The sequence below is a fragment of the Anarhichas minor genome, unplaced genomic scaffold (assembly GCF_050575085.1).
Source record: "Anarhichas minor isolate MPS153535 unplaced genomic scaffold, ASM5057508v1 ptg000017l, whole genome shotgun sequence".
Taxonomy (NCBI): domain Eukaryota; kingdom Metazoa; phylum Chordata; class Actinopteri; order Perciformes; family Anarhichadidae; genus Anarhichas; species Anarhichas minor.
Genome location: NW_027466463.1, coordinates 14,000,045 through 14,021,207, shown reverse-complemented (window position 1 = coordinate 14,021,207; position 21,163 = coordinate 14,000,045). Strand labels below are relative to the sequence as shown.

Below are 21,163 nucleotides of genomic sequence, written 5' to 3'. Positions count from 1 at the left end.
TAGTGACATGAGCAGCGACATGCTCGTGTTCCTTCTTCTTAAACACTGTGGTTTCCCTCCAGAGGCCGAAGTTCATTCATTTTTAAGAATCCAAAATGTGTGTCCCCTTTTTAAAACTATTTCACAGTAGTTTACCTCATTAACAGCACCACTATACCATAGGCCATAGGCCATCTCACTGGATTTTGTAGACCACGTTATGTCTATATATTCATCCTAGTTATACCCGACATAGAGCGTCTCAGATGATCAAAGTAAGGTGTTCGTTGTAACAGACACCTAAAGTCATGCCACAGGAACCGGCATCATCCACTTAATGTAAATGGAGTGTATTTGCATTGCATATTTCAACAGATGTCACTGCATTTCATTACCAGAGCACCTTATCCTCCTGCCCCAACCATCTGTATTCATAATGTATCCCTAAGTCATCCAGTATGTCCTAGATATGGGTAAGTGCTGGTTCAGAGGGCTCAGGTGTCCGCCCCTCCAGACTGGGCTCTTCTCCTCATGTTCAAACCCACATGGGCCTCTGCCAGCAGCAGCTCTCATGCCACATTCCTCGGTCGTCTGCAGGCTCCAATGATGATTGAAAAAGCTCTACTGTTACATTAACTCCGGCTTCCCTTCTCTTCGCCCCTCCCTGCCAGGGTTGTAGACGGCATCGAAGACAATGGACACGCGTTCCACTTCAACGTGGAGCACAGCAGGCCCAATGCCAGCACGGGAGGCAGCACCCAAGGTAAGTCAAACCACCTCCAGCTGCGAGGGTCACCCGGGTGCCAGATGGCTGGAGGTAAACCCAAGGGTTCAAACAGTGGATACAACAATGTTGCCCTGACTCCTTCTGGGGGAAATATGAGAGCGCAGAGGAATGAAATGACAGCCGGGTGTCCAAAGAGTCAGAGAACATGTTAAAAGACAACAGAGGTCAAAGCAGTGTACAGATCATCTAACCTGGGCTTTACACTGATGATCGCTATCATTCTGGCAAAATATCACATTCAGGTCAGTTAAAGTCCAACTAATGTACTTGAGGGATGCACAACATTACACCGTAGCAGTCTATGTACAGTACAGCTTCCTAATCACCAAAAGTGTTTTTAAAAGCTGTGGTGTAGGATGAACCTCCTGATTTGGTTTGAGTTGTTCTGGCCGTCATGCAGCGCCTCCCGGAGGATTGCCTGCATTATGTTTAGCTTTTTTCGAGTTTGTGCCTCATTGATTCCACATAGTTGCTGCTGTGGTCCGTCTACTGTCATATTGGTCGTGTTTTAAGTGTTCACAAGCTTCCCTCTTTTAGATCCTGACATACAGCAGCAACAACATAAACCATTTCTTTAGATAATAGACATAAGAGTAGAGATGACATCGCAGACACGAATCCAAAGCAATAGCTCTACAACATAATGTTTTTGCAGTAATTCACACATAATATTCAACTGTACATATATGCATGTGTGTGTGTATGCATGCAATACGTGCACATACATGTGTCTGTAATTTCTCATCCTCTGGAGAAAAGTTTTTCATTTCAATAACGATAAAGACCTCCGTGTGTGTGGCCCAGTTGTGTGCTACTGAGTCAACTACTTGTTGTTTTTCTCCTCCTCATATCTTTAGACTCCACACAGGTTAACGCTACTCTGCTGCTTGAGACAAAGGAGGTCAAACGGAGCATCGGTCAACTCAACCAAAAGGTAAGGTACAACTTCTTAAACCTAGATTAACATTGATTGGACCAAAAATAATGTATCCCTCTCATCAAATCTGTCATCTGTCTGTAAAGTATTTTGGAGACACTGAATATGAAATACAGGAAGCATTAACGCATTTTTGATGAGAAATACAACCTGTGTGCTATTCCGACATTATAAACCGAGTTCCTGTTCAGAAATGAATTTGCTTCAGTGCTGACCTAGAAAATGAGCAGAAATAGACTTAATGTGTGCCTTGTATCTCAGTCTGCCCCTGCACTCTTCACTTTAATGTAAATAATGCGTAAGCAGGTGCAGCAAAAGGATCCAGATGGGCCCATGTAGGTGCTTTCTGAAGTCAATATTCATTAATCAGCAGGGTGCTTCTGCAATGCAGAGTGCGGAGTGCTGACTCGACAATCTGAACCAAAAAAAATGTTGGATAACAACCTTGATCTACTTGTGGCCCTTCTCTGACCCCTGTCCCTTGTTCACAGTTTTCTGTCTACTTTCTTCCCTATTTGACTCAGTCTGTGTCCCTCTGGATTTCACTGCTGCGTAAGAAATCATTTATTTAAGTCAAAGAGGGGTTTAAAATGGTTTAGCTATCTTCAGGGAGATCATTAGAAAATGATATCTGGACAGGGATCCAATATTGAGCCTCAAAGATAGAAACTGATTCATTCGTCACTCTGTGCTGGGGACTTAATTGGGCAAAACTGTGTTGTTGTTTTATGTCTACTTTGAAGCTGTACTGTACTTGTGTAATTTACCACGTTTCCTCAGTGTAATAATAGAATATGCTCCAAATCTGTTAACGTCGCAACTAAACTGTGTGCACTGTCTACGCAGATGGGCACATTAAACCAGGAAGTATCTGAACTCACCAAGAACCTGCACCACATGATGCATCTCCTTCAGGCCCACATATCTGTGCAACACTACAAAGCCTCCCTTCCTTCATACCCATATGGCATCCAAATGGTGTCCAACCCGTCTACAGTCCCCAACACTGGCATGCCCTTTAACTTAGCTCCAACCTTCCACCCCAATAACGATCCTGGGAGCCAGGAAGGCCACAGCCAGCGAAGTGGTGCACCCGCTGGCCACTGGAACTACAGTGGAGCTGCTGAAACCCAAACAGAGAGCCAGCACTGGCCTCAATGCTCTAGTCCACCTGCCAACTCCTGTCTGCCCCTCTCTGTAAACTCTGCATCCAGGTTAGGCCCGTGTCACAGCTCTGAGAGCATGACAACACATCTGTGGACAAGCCCGTCTCCTCTCAGAGCCAGCCCAGGCTTCCAGGGCGGAAGTCCAGGCCTCGCACCTCATGCTGGGTATGAAGACTCTGACAACAGACTTGTCGGTGCTAGCCCGACCACCATCAGCCAGTCCCAGCCTACTTTGTGCCTGCAGCCTCCCAGTGATAGTGATGAATACTCTTGCCTTTTGTCCGGTGTCCCTACAGGTACGTCCACACACAGCCTGCTGGACTCGTCACCCAGTTCGTACCCCCATCTCTCCCTGCACTCCGAATCCCATCTTAACTTATCACAAGCCTCACATGAGGACATTTGCGTTCTGATATCCGCCCCAACATCCCATAATGTGATCCAGGACACCTCCCTCTTCCAAATCGAGGACTCACACCCCTCGGTCCACCCTGTGTCTGCATCTCCACCCATGTTGCCAGGCCACCCTCTTGGATCCTCCCTGGATTCAGCCTCAAAGCGATCGGATGCTCTCGAGCCTGATCTTCCACTGGGCGACCCATCTGCCATAGAACACACCAGTCTGGAGTGCCTACTGGGGAATGGGGGCTCTATGGAGAGCAGGGACAGTGAAAGCGTGTCATCGCGAAGGTCCAGCATTGGTGTTCAGACTCAGAGCACAGAGCAGTCGTGGTGTCTGGACCTCACAGATTAAACTGTTTCAGGGGTAGACTCACTGACTTCACTACAACTGGGGGGAAAAAGTTATAGACATGCAACTACTTACAGTGTTAAAGAGACTCTGCTGGAGAATGTCAACGTGTGCTGTATTTAATAACTTAATTTCTTAACTTAATTTATCAAACTCCACACAATTTACACCATTTCTATGCAAAAGCATGTCATTTGTGCATTATCTTGGATTTACTGAAGTGTGTCTTTAAATAAAAGAGTTCCAGTGTATACTGTATATTTTTGTCCAACGTCCCTTTGAGCAATTTGCGGTTGATAATACTTGTTACCTCCTTGCATGGTAAAGTTGTTTATTCTTTTTCCTAAGGAAAAGGTTTCCAAAATAATGTGTAAGCATTCTACATGACAACCTGTTGATTGTGGTTCACAGATACTGTGTTTGTAGACAGACGGCTCAGAGGGGTTGGATGTTTTAATATGTGAAGGAACAAAAATGACACATTGCATATAGGGACGAGAGTATGTGCATCATTGAGCATAGATTGTTTATTGTTTTGAATTGAATGTTTTTCTCACTTCAGCATTTTTTATTTGTGAGTTCTTGGACTATGAATATCTACAATCCAATCTCCACTAAGCAGTACATCATTTATGATTTCAATAAAATTACATTGAATGTCTCCAGTTTTATGGGATTTTAAGACATTTCTTATTGTTTTCCACACCAAGGCATAGTCCTGTGAAATAATGTCTTTCTTACAGATCTATAGTTATATAAACACAACATAGCTGTTGATAAATAAACATAAATAAATACATATTTAGATGAAAAGAGGGTCCCATGAAATATTAAGTACTGTCATTCATTTACTAAATATGAATGCCTAGTGGGGGAAAAACATTCAGGAACTTTGTTCTTTTTCAATGATTTCTCGTTAGCTGACAAAATAAAGTATGCAGAAATGTATTGAAGTGTCCTTTACTGTGGCGTCACACTTACCACACTTGATATATAATTTTTCTGAAAAGAAAGTCACATATTCTGTGAACAACTATTTAGTTGCAAGACATGTTGGAATATTTTTTCACTGAGGAAATTCAGAAAGTTGGAATAGAGGAGCACTTTACCGTTACATGGAGATAATGGGAAGTATTGACCTGTTTCTGTGCATTCATCAGAGTTATGCTTTCATTTGTATACTGTTACATACATGTACTGTATTTGGTTATGACATGGGACTTTAACGTTTTCATGTGGAGGGTTATTCATTATTTATTACCTGAAAGAGGCAGACTAGTCGTAGTTTACAAGTACAAACATATATATTTGAGTCCACTAGAGTTCATACTTGTCACACTTGTAGCTGAAAGAAGTACATAGTACGTGTGTGTGTGTGTGTGTGTGTGTGTGTGAGAGAGAGAGAGAGAGAGAGTGAGACAAATTCCTCTTATTTGTGACATAGAAATATTTAAGAGTTGCTGCCAAATATAAAATTAATGAATTATTTTAATTAAATTAATTTACTTCCACTAGGATGTAGAAAAAAATAAAGTCATCCATTTACTAGACAGACGAAAATGTTGAACGGTTGAAAAATATCTCTGGTAAGAACAGAGTAAATCAGAAAGTCACCAGTCGGCTTTAGAATATATATATAAAAGAGAGAGAGAGGATTTGCAGCTGTTGTTTTTCTCATTAGTGAATCCAGTGAGTCTTTTGTGAATGCTTTTGGTTTATCCATTTTTTTTATTTGGGCTGATCTGTCTTGACTCTCAATCCGATTATATAAGTGAATATAGAGTATTGTTCATGCTTGCTGAGATGGAACTGCAGCAGTAACATCAGCATTTCTGATCATAGCTAAAAACACAAAACCTATATTCACTAATGTTCACGCTTTAATTCTATATTTTCGTGTAAATTTCATTCAAGCAGTGACATTTCTTTTCATTCAGGGTTTCAGTGCACACACAGATAACATCTTGAGTTTGTTTCATGTCCATTGGCTCAATTTCAACAGGTTATGTCAACAACACAGCGTCCTGTCAGGACAAACATAAAGTAACAACAAGTGTTGTGTTTTCTGATATGTCTTATAGTCTATAATATATACTCTAATTCATTCACCTCTCATTTTCTCTTTTATATACAGTGATATGGTGTCTTTATAATTCTTAATCACTCTTTATAATTGGTAAAAATGGAAATACAAAGCTCAAACTGACCAAATCCGGCACAAAAATGAGCAAATTCTACATTCAAAAATTTGACACATTTTTCTGCAGTGAATTAATCAATTTCTCAAATAGAGCTAATACATGACACAGTGTTGTCTCCCAATGAGAGGGCAACATTACTTTTTTTTACAAGCTTACTGGTTTTTTTTTTTTATAGGACCATAAAAAATATTAGTATTCTCCCCTGGAGCATCAGTGAGGTCATACTGGGTTTTGCAACATCCACGTTTGGTCTCGATAAGCCACTCGGTTTATGAATAAAACCCAGATGACAATTTTAGAGTTAATGATGCACTGGATTTGCATTAATTGCGCAACAAGTCCTAATAAAAAGGAAGCCAGCAGCCTTGCAGCACACGTCCAGTAGGACAATTTACCAGGTGGGATATCTTTCATGTTTTTTTTGTATGTGCTTAATGAAAGTGCTCCCATCAACACTTATAATATGTCATTTGATTTCGAACACCTTTCCATCTTGCTTTATTCATGCACAGACCGGTGTACACTGTACAGTCACGTGGAAACATGAAGACTGTGATTCTTGCTCTTCTGGTGTTGGTGGTTGTCAGCCAGGGTAGGTTATTGTACAGGAAACCCAACAAACCTGCAGTGTATTTCACCAAAATTGCATGATGGCCACAAGAAGCTGCAGCTGATTAATACCTGTAATTCATGTCTCCAGTGTGTCTGTTTTGGGCTGATTTCAGAGCTTAAGGTCAATTATTTGTGGCAGTGAAAATGCAGCACTAATTGGGATACAAAGGTTGGATATGATTTTTCCTTTCTCTTTTTCCAGGTGAAGCCTTGAGGTGTAACTGTGGAGGCATGTCGAAGCCATGTGGCCATGTGGCCATGTGGAGACCTGCTATGGATCAGATCAAGTCTTTGCCAGAATCACCCTTCAAGCTGGATCCCGTAAGTACAGGCTGCTCCCTCAGAATGTGCTGTTCAGCTAAAAGGAACAATTACATTAGCTGGGTCAGTTCAGAGTCATTACTTTGACTGAAAACGTGTAGATGTTGTCTTTTAATGCATGTTTTCACAGATACTATAGCTACATCCAGGGATGCATGAATAAGGATGACTGCACGCTGATGAGTTATTCAGAGGTATCACGTTCAAATCACACATTTATCAACTTTTTCAAATATTACTTTTTGCGGTATTTGTCTTCAGGAGACAATTTAACAGAGTAGATTTAGACAGGAATACCGCCACCTGCTCTTGAAAGAATTGTATGGCACGTATTTAAGCTTCTTTGAGTTTATCACTGATGAAGCATCTCAGGACTGCTGACGAGGCACAATTATTTTTCTCTATCGCATTGCACCACCTTCTGGTCGATGAGATGCGGTAAAGAGTGTTAGAAAAGGAAACTCATACTGTGCATTTGACTTTATCGCGTAATGATAATGTATTCATGAGAATCCATTAAAAAGTTATTTTTTCCCCCCAGTTTCCCTTTCGTCTTTTTCAATTTAGAATTCGCAAATATTGGCATTGCATCCTCCCTGCGTTTGTATAAATAAGCAGTAAATAGTCTGAACAGCATATGAATACATCGATTCAACCTTTTAAATTCAGGTAAAAACATTTAAACAAATTGAGAATAAAAACATCAACCCAGTTAAAACAGAGTGTTTGTATGTGCATATTGTACATTCACACATATTACTCAAGAAATATTAAATATTGCAAAACCATTATCCAACAAGCTTTCCTTGGACTTAAGCTAAGTCTCAAGAATGATATTGTAATGAGCCCAATGAAAACATGCATGAATAAGTACAACATCACTACATCACACTGTTCTATGTCCTGCTCCCATCTGTGACACACAGCATACAGGGGAAGGGGATAATGTTGCCAAACTATAAAATACGTTTCAGTTTACATAAATTACATTTAATCTGATTGTTTAAATGTACAGTACATCATCTGAGGTGTCAATACATTGTTGTCTACTTACTTGGAAAGTGCTCACATCTACTGGGAAATGACATTAGGGTCTATTCATGATATCAATATTCACCAATGTACAGGTGAAGAAGAAGTAGAGAAGTAGAGTTTTCTTTATTACGAAGGGTGACTATAAGATTTATTTGGTAGATTCTTAAGCTGAATCTCACCATCTCAGTTTCTGAGGGCGGTTAAATTAAAATCATCCTTTTGCAACTTTTCTTAAAACTGCCTTCGACATGAAGACTTTAATGTTTTATAGATCCTGATTTGAATGACATCATTTTCACCTCTCTGTGTGTTATTGTTTTCCTTTAATTTGTTATTTCCCATTATAACTTTGGCTGTCTGAACATTTTCACTCAAGTTCTTTTTTGTTGCAAAACACTTTCACAAAGTCCACTTACTGGACTTTTAGTCACACCTCTTGGAATGAATCCAGTAATTTGACTTTGTGCTCCTGTTTTCTGTTTGTGATCTGTTTTCTTATAATCAAATGAGGACATTACATACTGACCTCCAAATGATAGTGTGCCAAATGTCACTTGCTGTGAACTTATGTGTAACTGCAACTTGTGCTGCAGGTGTTCTTATGCAGGAATATTTTACACCGTAATTACTCCGACTATTTAAAACTAACATTAACGCTGGCTGTACAATGTGACAATCAAAATTATTTGGATTTTCTTCTGAGCTTCGTCACAGTGGGTTTTGCAGCTTCACAGTCTGGCCTTGATAAGTGACTCTGTTTGTGAGTGAAACAAATGACAAATTGCCAGTTAATGACGCACTGGATTTGATGGCTCAACAACCAAATAAAAGGTGAGCAGCCTGGCAGCACACATCTGAGGTAACAATACTCCAGTTGGACGAATATCAAGGTGGGATTTCTTTAAGTGTTTTCATATGTGTATGATTAAAGTGCTGCCATCTAAGTATGCCATTTGTTTCCGAATACTTTTTCATCTTGCTTTATTCATGCAGAGATCGGTGTACACTGTACAGACAAGAGAAAACATGAAGACTGTGATTCTTGCTCTTCTGCTATTGGTGGTTGTCAGCCAGGGTGAGTTAATGTACAGGAAACACAACAAACCTGCAGTGTATTTCGCTACAAGAACGATTTCCTCCTCAAAACCAGCCACAAGAATCTGCAGCGGATTACTGTAAATGAATATGATGCATCCAGTGTGTCTGGTTTTAGAGGTTAAGGACAATCCTTTGTGGTTTGGAAAATGTAGCACTAGTTTTTATGCAATGGTGGAACATTATTTTTTCTTTTCTATTTCCAGGTGAAGCCTTGATGTGTCGCTGTGACGGCATTTCGAAGGTATGTCCAAGGCATGTTGAGACCTGTAAATCAGGTGAAATCTGTGGCCGAATCTTCATTAGAGATGGATCCGGTAAGTACAGGCTGCTCCCTCGGTGTGCTGTTCAGCTAAAAGGAAAAATTACATTAGCTGGATCAGTTCAGAGTCATTACTTTGACTGGAAACGTGTAGATGTTATCTTTTAATCCATGTTTTCACAGGTAGTGTGTCCGTCATGGGATGCATGAAAGAGGAAGACTGCAGGCCGTTTATTTTGACAGAGACATCACGTGCAAAGTGCTGCGACTGGGATCGGTGCGCCTGATAAATGTGCAAAAATGAATCATGCAACATTAACTTCCAGTAATACTAATAACTAGTGCTGGGCAAGTTAACGCGTTAATTTCGCGTTAACGCATTCATTAATTAACGCCGACAATTATTTTATCGCGCGTTAACGCATTTTTTAAATTTATTATAGTTTTTTTTTTTTTTTTAATTGAAAGACAAGAGACAATACATATACATAACAACAAGAGGATGACAAGAACAGTGGGATAAAAGCCAGCAAACATCCTATAGTCAGTAATTTTAGTGCACCTATATGCTGAAATTCACGGTAAACGCATTTAAACGGCACAGATCGGGAGTGAGCGAAGGACTTTGAAAGTTAGCAAAGATTAACGTGAGACAACATCCGGTTTCTTCAGACGAACATCCGGTTTTCAGAATAAGATGCCAACAAAGTATGAATTATATTCACATTAAGTATAAAACATGCTACCTGCATCTCGTGAACCAAATGTTATTGCCCTTTTGTTCATATAGCAGTACTTTTAAAATAAAAGTGCGCAATACACTACTTTTGAATTCATTATTGAACTTTGCCATAACAATGCGATTAATCGCGATTAAATATTTTAATCGTTGCCCAGCACTACTAATAACCCTCTCTCTGTAGTTGTGTTGTGTAGCATTGTGAGAATAAAGATCAATCAGTTGCAACTTTTGGCATTTTTCACTTTGTTTTCGAATGGTATTTCAAAACGACATGGATCTAATCACCGGTGTGTTGTTACTTACCAATATATTAGAGACTTTTATTCGAGTAAAACAGAGACTTTTGTTCTGGCTGGTAGAAGAAGAAGTAGAGAAGTAATGTTTTGTTTCTTACAAAGGATGACTATTGGGCATCTTTGGTCTCGATTCCTCAGCTTTGGATCTCTTTGTCAGGGCTGGCTAAATCAATCTGTATTTTCCAACATTTCTTAAAATCCCTTCTACATGAAGACTTCCTTAATTATCTATAAGATCCTGATTTTAATTACATCATGTTCACCTCTATTTTCTATTCTGATTTTGCTTTGTTTGTCTGATCATTTTCATTCAAGTTTGTTTTTGCTGCAAAACAGCTTCTCTGATTTTTGAGTTAAGAAAAGGATCTTTCGGCCACTCTCCTTGGAAGGAAGTAGACTTTGTGCTAAATATTTGTTGATAAATCTCTCTGTTTATGAGTAAAAGCCAGATGACAATATTAGAATTAATGATACACTGGATTTGCACTGATTGCGCAAAAATAAAAAGGAAGCTAGCAGCAGGGGAGCACATATCAGAGGTATCAACACTTAATAATAATTTACCAGGTGATATCTTTATGATTTTTATTATGTGACTTGATAAAGGAGGGGGACCACACACACTTGTTAATTTCATCATTCTCTATTTATTTCATCCACATGTTGTTGAGTCAAAAGTCATAACAAGGCATCCTATAGGATAATCACATCATTGGTAATCAAGTCATCAAATGTGTCACGTGCATTGCCACCTGAATGCTCGACATATTATGGCACCATCTTGGGGTTAAATTATGATGCACCAATCCAGACGAAAGAGCAAAACAAAATTCCAACTCCAATTTAATTTCCAACAAATTGTATCAAAACTAAATTATAACAGTTGAACTTAACATGAAAGGAAACAATCAATCTCTTGGACGTGTAGACTATAAATTGTGTGGCTGTCATCAAGAAAATGTTTTGCTACAGGAGAGGTCAGATGCTGTCTCCTAGTGCTTTTGTTTTTGGAAATCTGAATTTCCAATTGTACATTCACACATATTACTCAAGAATTATAAAATATTGCAAAACCATTATCCAACAAGCTTTTTTTGGACTTTAATAGGTTAATAAGCTAAGTCTCAAGAATGATATTGTAATGAGCCCAATGAAAACGTGCATGAATAAGTACAACATCACTACATCACACTGTTCTATGTCCTGCTCCCATCTGTGACACAGCATAGGGAAGGGGATAATGTTGCCAAACTATAAAATACGTTTCAGTTTACACAAATTACATTTAATCTGATTGTTTAAATGTACAGTACATCATCTGAGGTGTCAATACATTGTTGTCTACTTACTTGGAAAATGCTCACATCTACTGGGAAATGACATTAGGGTCTATTCATGATATCAATATTCACCAATGTACAGGTGAAGAAGAAGTAGAGAAGTAGAGTTTTCTTTATTACGAAGGGTGACTATAAGATTTATTTGGTAGATTCTTAAACTGAATCTCACCATCTCAGTTTCTGAGGGCGGTTAAATTAAAATCAGCCTTTTGCAACTTTTCTTAAAACTGCCTTCGACATGAAGACTTTAATGTTTTATAGATCCTGATTTGAATGACATCATTTTCATCTCTCTGTGTGTTATTGTTTTCCTTTAATTTGTTATTTCCCATTATAACTTTGGCTGTCTGAACATTTTCACTCAAGTTCTTTTTTGTTGCAAAACACTTCTCTGATTTGGCAAAACACTTTCACAAAGTCCACTTACTGGACTTTTAGTCACACCTCTTGGAATGAATCCAGTAATTTGACTTTGTGCTACTTTTTTCTGTTTGTGATCTGTTTTCTTACAATCAAATGAGGACATTACATACTGACCTCCAAATGATAGTGTGTCAAATGTCACTTGTTGTGAACTTCTGTGTATCTGCAACTTGTATTCCTGCAACAGGAATATTTTACACCGTAATTACTCAGACTATTTAAAGCTATAACATTAACGCTGGCTGTACAATGTGACGATTGAAATTATTTGGATTTTCTTCTGAGTGTCGTCATAGTAGGTTTTGCAGCTTCACAGTCTGGCCTTGATCAGTGACTCTGTTTACGAGTGAAACAAATGACAAATTCCCAGTTAATGATGCACTAGATTTCCCCTGATGGCTCAACAACCCAAAATAAAAGGGGAGCTAGCAGCCTGGCAGCACACATCTGCGGTAAGAATACTCCAGTAGGACGAATAACAAGGTGGGATTTCTTTAAGTGTTTTCATATGTGCATGAGGAAAGTGCTCCCAGTTAAGTATGCCATTTGTTTTCTAACACTTTTTCATCTTGCTTTATTCATGCAGAGATCGGTGTACACTGTACAGACAAGAGAAAACATGAAGACTGTGATTCTTGCTCTTCTGCTATTGGTGGTTGTCAGCCAGGGTGAGTTAATGTACAGGAAACACAACAAAGCTGCAGTGTATTTCGCTACAAGAATGATTCCCTCCTCAAAACCAGCCACAAGAATCTGCAGCGGATTACTGTAAATGAATATGATGCATCCAGTGTGTCTGGTTTTAGAGGTTAAGGACAATCCTTTGTGGTTTGGACAATGTAGGACTAGTTTGTATACAATGGTGGAACATTATTTTTTCTTTTCTATTTCCAGGTGAAGCCTTGGTGTGTAACTGTGGAGGCACCGCGAGATGTTCACGGCGTGTTCAGACCTGTTCCGGAAATAATCCAGTCTGTGCCAGCATCATCCTTCAAGCTGGATCCAGTAAGTACAGACTGCTCCCTCAGTGTGCTGTTCAGCTAAAAAACAAAGAGGTAAAAAAATCCTTATGTGGATCAGTTTAGAGTCGTCTCATAATCCATCCTGTCTTTATTTCATGTTTTCACAGGTGTCAGCTATTTCAAGCGTTGCATGAAGGAAAATGACTGCAGGCTGCTGCTTAGTTCAAGTTCTGCATCTGGCTCCTGCTGCAGCACTGATCTTTGCAACTGATGAATGGACAATAATCAAGCAACATATCTCCCAGTATTAGTAATACTGTCATGTGTTTTGTACTTTTCCACATTGTCATAATAAAGATCAAGATCATCAGTTGTAACTTTTGTCCTTTTTAAAACATTTTCTAATGGTAATTGTACGGTGGGCAAACAACATGTTCCTGAATTTAAATGTCATTGTTCGAACATATTTATAGCATCCCAAGTTAATCCTTCTCAAAATTTTCTATTTTACTCAAATATAATCAGTGGTGGAAGAAGTACTCAGTTCTTTAACATAAAAGTGACAATACCACAGTAGAAATACTCTGTTAAATCAAATATATACTTAAAGTACACATTGTGCAGGATGGCCCATGCCAGAATTATATATATATATATGATGTCCCTGGATTCAAATACATACAACAACAAAACAGTACACTGCTTAACGTTTTTTTTGACAGTGAGTTGGCTTCTTGTGGCTCAACTTTCGAGGCCCACTATCCGGCCATTTGATTGGTTGTCAGATTGTATCACATGACGGAAGAAACCAGGAAGTATTTTGGTTACACAAGGCGGAAGCGTATTTTTTACCGAACCTGAAAGTGTTTTAGTTCTTAGCATAAAACGTTGTTAACGTGGAGCAACACGGTTATTACTCACTATCCACAGGGCGAAGTGGATATTGTTTTTCATTGTTGGTAAGAACGCCACCGTGTTATTCGTTTCCTTTTAGTATTTTCTCGTGTTAGCTTAGGTTAGCATTGCTATGAGCTTTAGCCTCGCAGCTAACTTGCAGTTGTTTTTATCTGGTTATTCGGTCAAAGTTTACACCAGCAGGTTAATCAGCTTGTTTGCAGGTTGTTATTGTTGTCTTCTGAATTCAAATACAGATATATTATCTAGATGTTGCTTATTAAAATACAAATTCTATAATATGGCGAGACAATATACTAAAAGCTCTGTGTGTCGAGGTGACAGGTGACACCGACACTGTCCTAACAAGTGACATATTTCAATTTATATAATGAAATTAAAATGTATGGGGCAGTAACCAACGATTTATTATTTGATTTTCCAAGTGACACCTTCAGACATCATTGCAAAACCCCCCAAATGTACCTATTTTCAGTTTACATATTAGAAGGTGGACCTAATGTTTTGCATTTCTTGAGAAACCTCTGGAATAAATCAGTCGGCAATTCAATTTCTGTTCATTTTTCCGTTAACTGATCTTTAAGTTGTAAAAATACAATATGACATTATTTATTCTAAAATGACAAAAGAGCTTCTCCTTGATAAACTGTTCGTCAAACAAAATAACACAAAAAGTATTTATCAAATTATTAGATAATGAAAATAACTTCCATTATTCTGTTTTGTATCGGGGGTTCTCATAGTTTTCCATGTTTTTATTTCTCCAGGTAGACGGGCTCGCTCCACTCCTTCCCATCCGATTCGGTTCTTCCCCGCTGGGAGTTTGGCTTCTGTCCTCGCTCACCATCAGTGCCTGTGTCCCCTGACTCCAGATTCGTCTTTACCCTTGTTGACCTGTAGTTTCAGCCCATCTCGTCCATAACAACCTCTGTCTCTGTCAATGGCTGGGCGCGGTGGCGGATCAACCAGGCCAAATGGAGCCACGGCAGCAAACAAAATCTGCCAATTCAAACTGGTGCTGCTGGGGGAGTCGGCAGTGGGCAAGTCCAGCTTAGTGCTGCGCTTTGTCAAAGGCCAGTTTCATGAATTCCAGGAGAGTACCATTGGAGGTAGGAGACAAAAACACTTTACGGTCCAATACCCAGCCCCCGTGTAGGTGTCGTTCACTGAATACAGCATTGGAGGTCCTTTACTTGCTGCAAACATGCACGTGATCTTTCAGGAGGATGGAAATATATATACGTGGTCCTAAAACGCTAAATAATTCCTCTGATCTTTATTACTTGCCTTCCTCAGCTGCCTTCCTCACTCAGACCGTCTGTCTGGACGACACCACTGTGAAGTTTGAGATCTGGGACACGGCCGGCCAAGAGCGCTACCACAGCCTGGCTCCAATGTACTACCGAGGCGCTCAGGCGGCCATCGTGGTCTATGACATCACCAACACAGTAGGTTTCACCTGCAGGGAAACAATGGGGGACGGAGTCTTATCAGCCGGGAGCAACGGGATGAACTCAGATGGGCTGTAGTTTTGTTAAATGTTAAATGTTATATCTTATAGAGCTGTATTGGGTTTGTTTTGCAGCAGAGTCGAGTACACTCTCCAATTGTTGGTCATTTAAGTCTAAAATTAGACCTGTTGGTGTTGAGACTTGTGGGTGTTTTGACGTCACACAAGTGTACTGCTATGACCCACCTGGGTTAAATATAGTTGTCATGTAACTACACCGGGTGAAAGGCATTTTTAATAAAGTTTCTCGCTCTATTAGGATACTTTTGCACGAGCAAAGAACTGGGTGAAGGAGCTGCAAAGACAAGCTAGTCCCAACATCGTGATCGCTCTGGCTGGAAACAAGGCAGACATCGCAAACAAGAGAGCTATAGACCTTCAGGTATGAAGATGCAGAAACATAAATCAATACATTTTACAGCAGAATCATTTCAGATATTCACAGTCTTATCCTATTTATAATTTAATACAATTGTATTAAACTTGTCAGTGCTGTAAATGTTTTGTATTATCCTTAATATCTAAATTACGTTCTTAGGAGGCACAAACATACGCTGATGACAACAGTCTACTCTTCATGGAGACATCAGCCAAGACTGCGATGAACGTCAATGAAATTTTCATGGCTATTGGTAAGTGCTTCATGCCGCTGAGTCAAATGCCCCTTTCAACTGCTCCCACAGATAGCAAGACTTAAGTTTACCGCCCACTTATTTCTGCAGCAAAGTTGAATTGCTCACTAGTTTCCAGACAAGAGAACCGACACAGCTTGAAGGTGAACTGAACTGAATAGGAAAAGATTTCCACTTGACCTAATGACTTGTGCACACAAATGAACATCAATATTGTTTACCATTAATGTTGAAGCACATTTAAGGGGACGTCAGCGATAACACAACTTTGCTTACAGGCAAAAGCGGACTAATGTCCACATTGCTTCATCCAAAAACAAAAGAAACAACATCCAGCTGCCTCGCTCAGATTAGATCTAAAAGAGCTGCTTGTTTCTAAGAGATTTTGGGTGAAGAGATCAATAAATTAAAAGGTTGTAAGTGTGAAGCTGAGAGTTTATTTTTAATGGTAAGCATGGTGAACAAACGGCATTAATGGGAAGGAATAAATTCAGTATTTGTCGACACTAAAATGGCAAAAACACAGCTGCTAGCCCGCTGCTAACACACTTTTTCCCCCCAGTGACGAGTGTCAATAAATAGATTAGTGTAACCTTTGTTTTGTATGTTGCAACTCTGAACCTTTTTAAACTTATTCAAACACCTGTGATTCTGTCCCTGCAGCAAAGAAGCTACCGAAGAGCGATCCTCAGGGTGGAGCTGGACAAGCGGGGCGGACCAGGACAGGAGTGGATCTACAAGAAACTGCTCCTCAGAGCCGCAGCAGCCAGTGCTGCGGCGGCGGTGGCGGCGGCAATTAGCAAGTACAAAACAATGAACTTAGTAAGCGAGCCCTGAACATCGTTTTAAGGACGGCACGTAGCTAAAAACCCAGAGTGGCAGGAGAGGGCAGAGCCATTCGCCACCTCTGCACTTAAACTGAGATTACAGATGCGATTATCTGGATCCTCTTTGATTAAAGGAACTTCTTCTTCTTCTTCTTCTTCTTCTTTTTTTTTTTAACAATCATAAGCTAGAGGGAACAACCAAGATCCCTCACTATTCTCTTTCTTTCCCCCGTGTATCTATCTATCTACCTCCCTCCCTGTTCATCTTCAGCCTCCGTCTCCGTTGATTGAATTCTGTCTTAAATGATTTATTTTGATGGGTGATGGTAAGGTTGTTTCGCCATTTTCCCTATTTGTCTGAGTGTGTGTCTATGTATGTGTGTGTATGTATATAGTATATACACACACATGTACTGTATATTTGCAGTTTACTTTTCTATTCTTGTCATTTCCCTCTACATTGATCATCATTATGAAAGATACAAATACCCAACTACTAATGCTGAAATTGCAAACGACAGTTACGAGTTACGAGTTATTCTTCAAGGCTTTTGTCTCATTGCGGTTTAGAGAACAGCACTTTGTTGTTGTTGGGGACCTGGACATGACACAGCTATGAGGACACAGATCTACTTTGCTTATTGAAGCAGGTCGTAATTTAATAGGCTACACATCTGAAGATGTTTATGAACTGTGCAACAAATGCAGTTGTTTGCATTCATTGTGTATTGATACCTGTAACACCAGAGAGTTGTTAGCCTTTTTTAAAAGAAATGTTAAAATATCTTGTAAATCTAAAAAAAAAAGAAAGAGAAAAAAAGTAATAAATAATGTGCAAGAATGATTTTGTTTTGAGTTGTTTTGCAGTGGAATGATTTGGCATTGCATGATTATTTATGTTTGGGTTAGTGCAGGTGGGATGAAAGTACAGCCTCCCTAAATAGGGTTTTTAGATTCGTAAGATACGGCGTCGGCCCAAGACGTTATTTTTTTGTGAAAATGCTTTTAATGCAAATTTTTATTTGGAATCAGACGTACCATGTTTATTTGATCAAGATTATTTTTATAGATTTATTTTTATGGATTTCCTTACTTTGTTTTTATTACAGCTTGATGATACACCTGCCTTACTGAAAGGTGTTCTCATCAACGTCTGTAAACAGGTGTTGCAATAAGGTGATTCTAGCTCATAGGCATTACAAGCTACTTTAATATATATTGTTTTACTAAATACATGTTTAATTCTATATAAATGTTCTTGTTTTGCAGTTAAGACATGTCTCTCCCTGCCTTCTCCTCAAGGCTAGTCTTCAGCTCGATTTGGAACAAAATAAATGTTGTAGGTTGACGATATATTTATTTTTTAGGATTAAAGCACGGATGTGCAGCAAATACATTTTTGTTTGTTTGTAAAGCTACGTTAATTCCATATTCATCTCTTAGTCACAGTTTAGATCCTTAATCCTGTTACTAATAAATGTAAGCATCATATTTTTGGCCTGTTGTCTACAATGCAAAAACAGTTTAAAAATGATTGGACGTCTAAAATGTACTGAAAGACTTGAAACAATCGGCACAAACGGCATCAGTAAATATTTCCCACCACTAGATGGCAGCAGAACCCTTTAATCTAGATTCACTGGTCACAAATGGATCCTTTTGAAGGCATGTGTGACTATTCATTTACATGCGGTCAGTATTTCCTAATTAAAGGAAATTTAAAAGAAAACATTTAATTGATGTAAAAATAATTGGCAACTATAATGAATGATAATGGATTCAAAATCATGTTCAGTCAAAAATTTCAATTCGATAGCTTCATGAAATTTAGCATGTGTATGCATACACACACGTGTGTGAAAGTGGACAGTGTGTGGATTGACAATGCAAATAGCCATTACTGGCAAAGTGAGAACAAAGAGGATCAGAGGATCAGCATGGTGGTAGTGGTGCGCTCACCTGATTATCCCACAGCTAATGTTAAAGCAGGGTTTCTCTGGGTTAATGCAGCACTTCACTCTGTTGTGATGCACTCTTAAATAGAGCTCTCTTTCAGGTCTTAAGTCTATTAGCTAAAGAAACTAGAATAACTTGAATGACATCCGTGCAAAGGAGGTGTTCAGAGTCTAAAGGTTTTAGAAAAGTATTTGTTGCAGATGCCTGAGCGTTTGGGAATGTAGAGTACAATATCAAATAGTGAAAATCCTCTCAACATACGCTCACTCTGCGAAGTTTATTTGGTATTATTGAAACTGTTTTAGAGAGTTGTTGATTCAACTTAATGGTCATTTTGGAAGCTCTCGTTTGTGGCCTAACCAGCCCGATCTTGACTATTTAGTACAATAAATTAATGGTCAGTAACAGTGGAGAGACATGATCTCAATCACTGTATTTTAAATGGAGACATGTCTCCATCCAAATGAAGCACACATTTTAAATTTATTTACAGTATGTCTGCAAAATAAAACGTGTGTTTCTGTCTTCTACTGTTTTGTGAATGTTAGAAGTTGGTTGTATTGAGATAAACCTTTGGGAACATAAATGTTCCAGTAGGTTGCCATTAAAGCATCGCAGAAGAAGAAAAAACAAAATGACGCAATTCAGTGCCAGTTAAACCTCAATTGGTCTGATCCTTCATGTTAAAGAAAACTACGACTGTAAAGATTTTTGTACCCGAAAATGGCGAAAACTGTCCATTAGGCTGACAGCCCTATTATTGTGGTTTTGATGCCTCAAACACAACATTAAATCCACTTTTAAATCCATTTGAACACACTCACACATATATATATACAGGCGCACACTCGCTTCAGAGACAGGCAGCGTCTCTGCCAAAAGCAGGCTGCCGCTCTGTTCACAGTAAATGATTTCTCATTTGTTGAGCTGTCAATCAAGATGTGTTCTGTCAAAAGAGAAACTCATTTCATACTTGGCCTCTGTGAATCATAATGGTGTGAGCGCTGGACTGAAATTGACTGCGTTTAGTGGAGGAGATTTGCAGACTAAAGGAAATGTGCCCTGAAAAACAGATGCAACCTTTTACGTGTTCACATTATTTGTTGTCTCTTTTTTTTTCATTCGCGGAAGAACTGAAACAGAAAATGAAGCTTTAGCATGTTGCGGTTGTATCAGCAATGAGGATTTATAGCTTTGCTTTAGTACCGTGATGTTATGTGTTTTTTTATAGCCGTTCAAAAAGACAGAAAACAGTCAAACAATTCCAAAATGCTCACTCTGATGGATTCCTTCTATCTTCCTGGACAGAAAGAAACATCATTAAATACCAAGGGCACAGGGACGCGGTATCTGGATTGCATTCTGTGGTTTGAGATGTCCGCTGATAGCAGGCCCAATGTGTAATGTGGTGCAATAATTGTCTCTTATCTAAAATGAAACATCTCACTGTGTTGCCACCGGATAGGATGCTGGTGAGGAAGTGGAACCAGAATAAAGCACAATAAACAGTATAATGGATAGTGATTCTTTTAAATGTCTTGCATTATGTCGCATTGTATTTGCCAAAGCTCTGTTTTACTGAGCATCCACACTGTCTCAGTAGTTCACTGACACATTGATTACGGATTACTGAAACCCAATTAGCTTGTTCAGTGGCATTCTGAAGACGGGCCGTGTTTTCTTGGTTCCTGATACAAAGGATTGAAATATTAAAGTAAGAGTTTGACATTTTGGGAAATGCGCCTGTTCGCTTTCTAAATAAGAAGATCAACTCTCATATCTGAACGGTACAGCCAGCAGGCGGGTAACTTAGCTTAGCTTTGCTTAGCCTAGCTTATCATAAAGGCTAGAAATAGGGGGAAAGAGCCAGCCTGATAACCAGCTCTGAAGTTCTCTAGATTCGTTTTTATGCATACATTTTTGTAAAAATCAATCAAATTTGTCACATTTTTTTGGACAAATTTAGGCTAGCGGTTTCCAGTCTTTATGCTACGCTAACTGGCTGCTTGCTGTAGCTTCATATTTACCATGCAGATATAGAGTGCATGTTTACCATGCAGATATAGAGTGCACTTCCGGTTCCCTTGTCTAGAAGTCAATGGTGTTTTGGGTTAACCCGAATTTTAGGGTTTTGTTCTACGACATACATTACATCAGTAAATTCCCTCGTGTAAATTTAGTGTCATAAAAAGTTTGTTGCTAATAAATGACTAAATAAGACTACAAAACATCATCACGCTGACTAGTTCAGCTTTAAAGCCTTGTTGTGTATTTTGTGCGTGGTGTAGCTGGTTTAACTTCAACAATCATACAAGTGGTGTTCGTTTGTGAAGACCGTCTTGCTGAACAAAACATGTAAGTACCATGAATGTGTTTGCCATGAAGCTTATTTTCTGCAATAATCCAAAATACAA

At 39.1% G+C, this 21,163-nt stretch overlaps 2 protein-coding genes across 3 annotated transcripts in view; both read left to right on the top strand.

Moving 5' to 3' along the window:
- Positions 1–4,538, top strand: part of LOC142951327 (voltage-gated delayed rectifier potassium channel KCNH4-like) — a 31,621-nt gene extending 27,083 nt beyond the window's left edge. Inside the window, exons 14-16 of the mRNA XM_076092824.1 lie at positions 651–742; positions 1,624–1,700; positions 2,550–4,538. Coding sequence (XP_075948939.1) covers positions 651–742; positions 1,624–1,700; positions 2,550–3,623 — 1,243 coding nt within the window. The 3' untranslated portion in view covers positions 3,624–4,538. The remainder of the gene's footprint in view (positions 1–650; positions 743–1,623; positions 1,701–2,549) is intronic.
- Positions 4,539–13,716: 9,178 nt separating this feature from the next.
- Positions 13,717–18,284, top strand: LOC142951907 (ras-related protein Rab-5C-like). Of its 2 annotated transcripts, XM_076093784.1 has the most exons (7): positions 13,717–13,868; positions 14,592–14,933; positions 15,121–15,272; positions 15,594–15,716; positions 15,873–15,966; positions 16,630–16,769; positions 17,364–18,284. In XM_076093784.1, the coding sequence occupies exons 2-6, from the start codon at positions 14,765–14,767 to the stop codon at positions 16,764–16,766; spliced, it is 675 nt and encodes a 224-aa protein (XP_075949899.1). In that variant the 5' UTR covers positions 13,717–13,868; positions 14,592–14,764; the 3' UTR covers positions 16,767–16,769; positions 17,364–18,284. The 2 variants fall into 2 exon arrangements, with proteins under 2 accessions (XP_075949899.1, XP_075949898.1); XM_076093783.1 differs by having other exon boundaries at positions 16,630–17,634.
- The last annotated feature ends 2,879 nt before the right edge of the window (positions 18,285–21,163 follow it).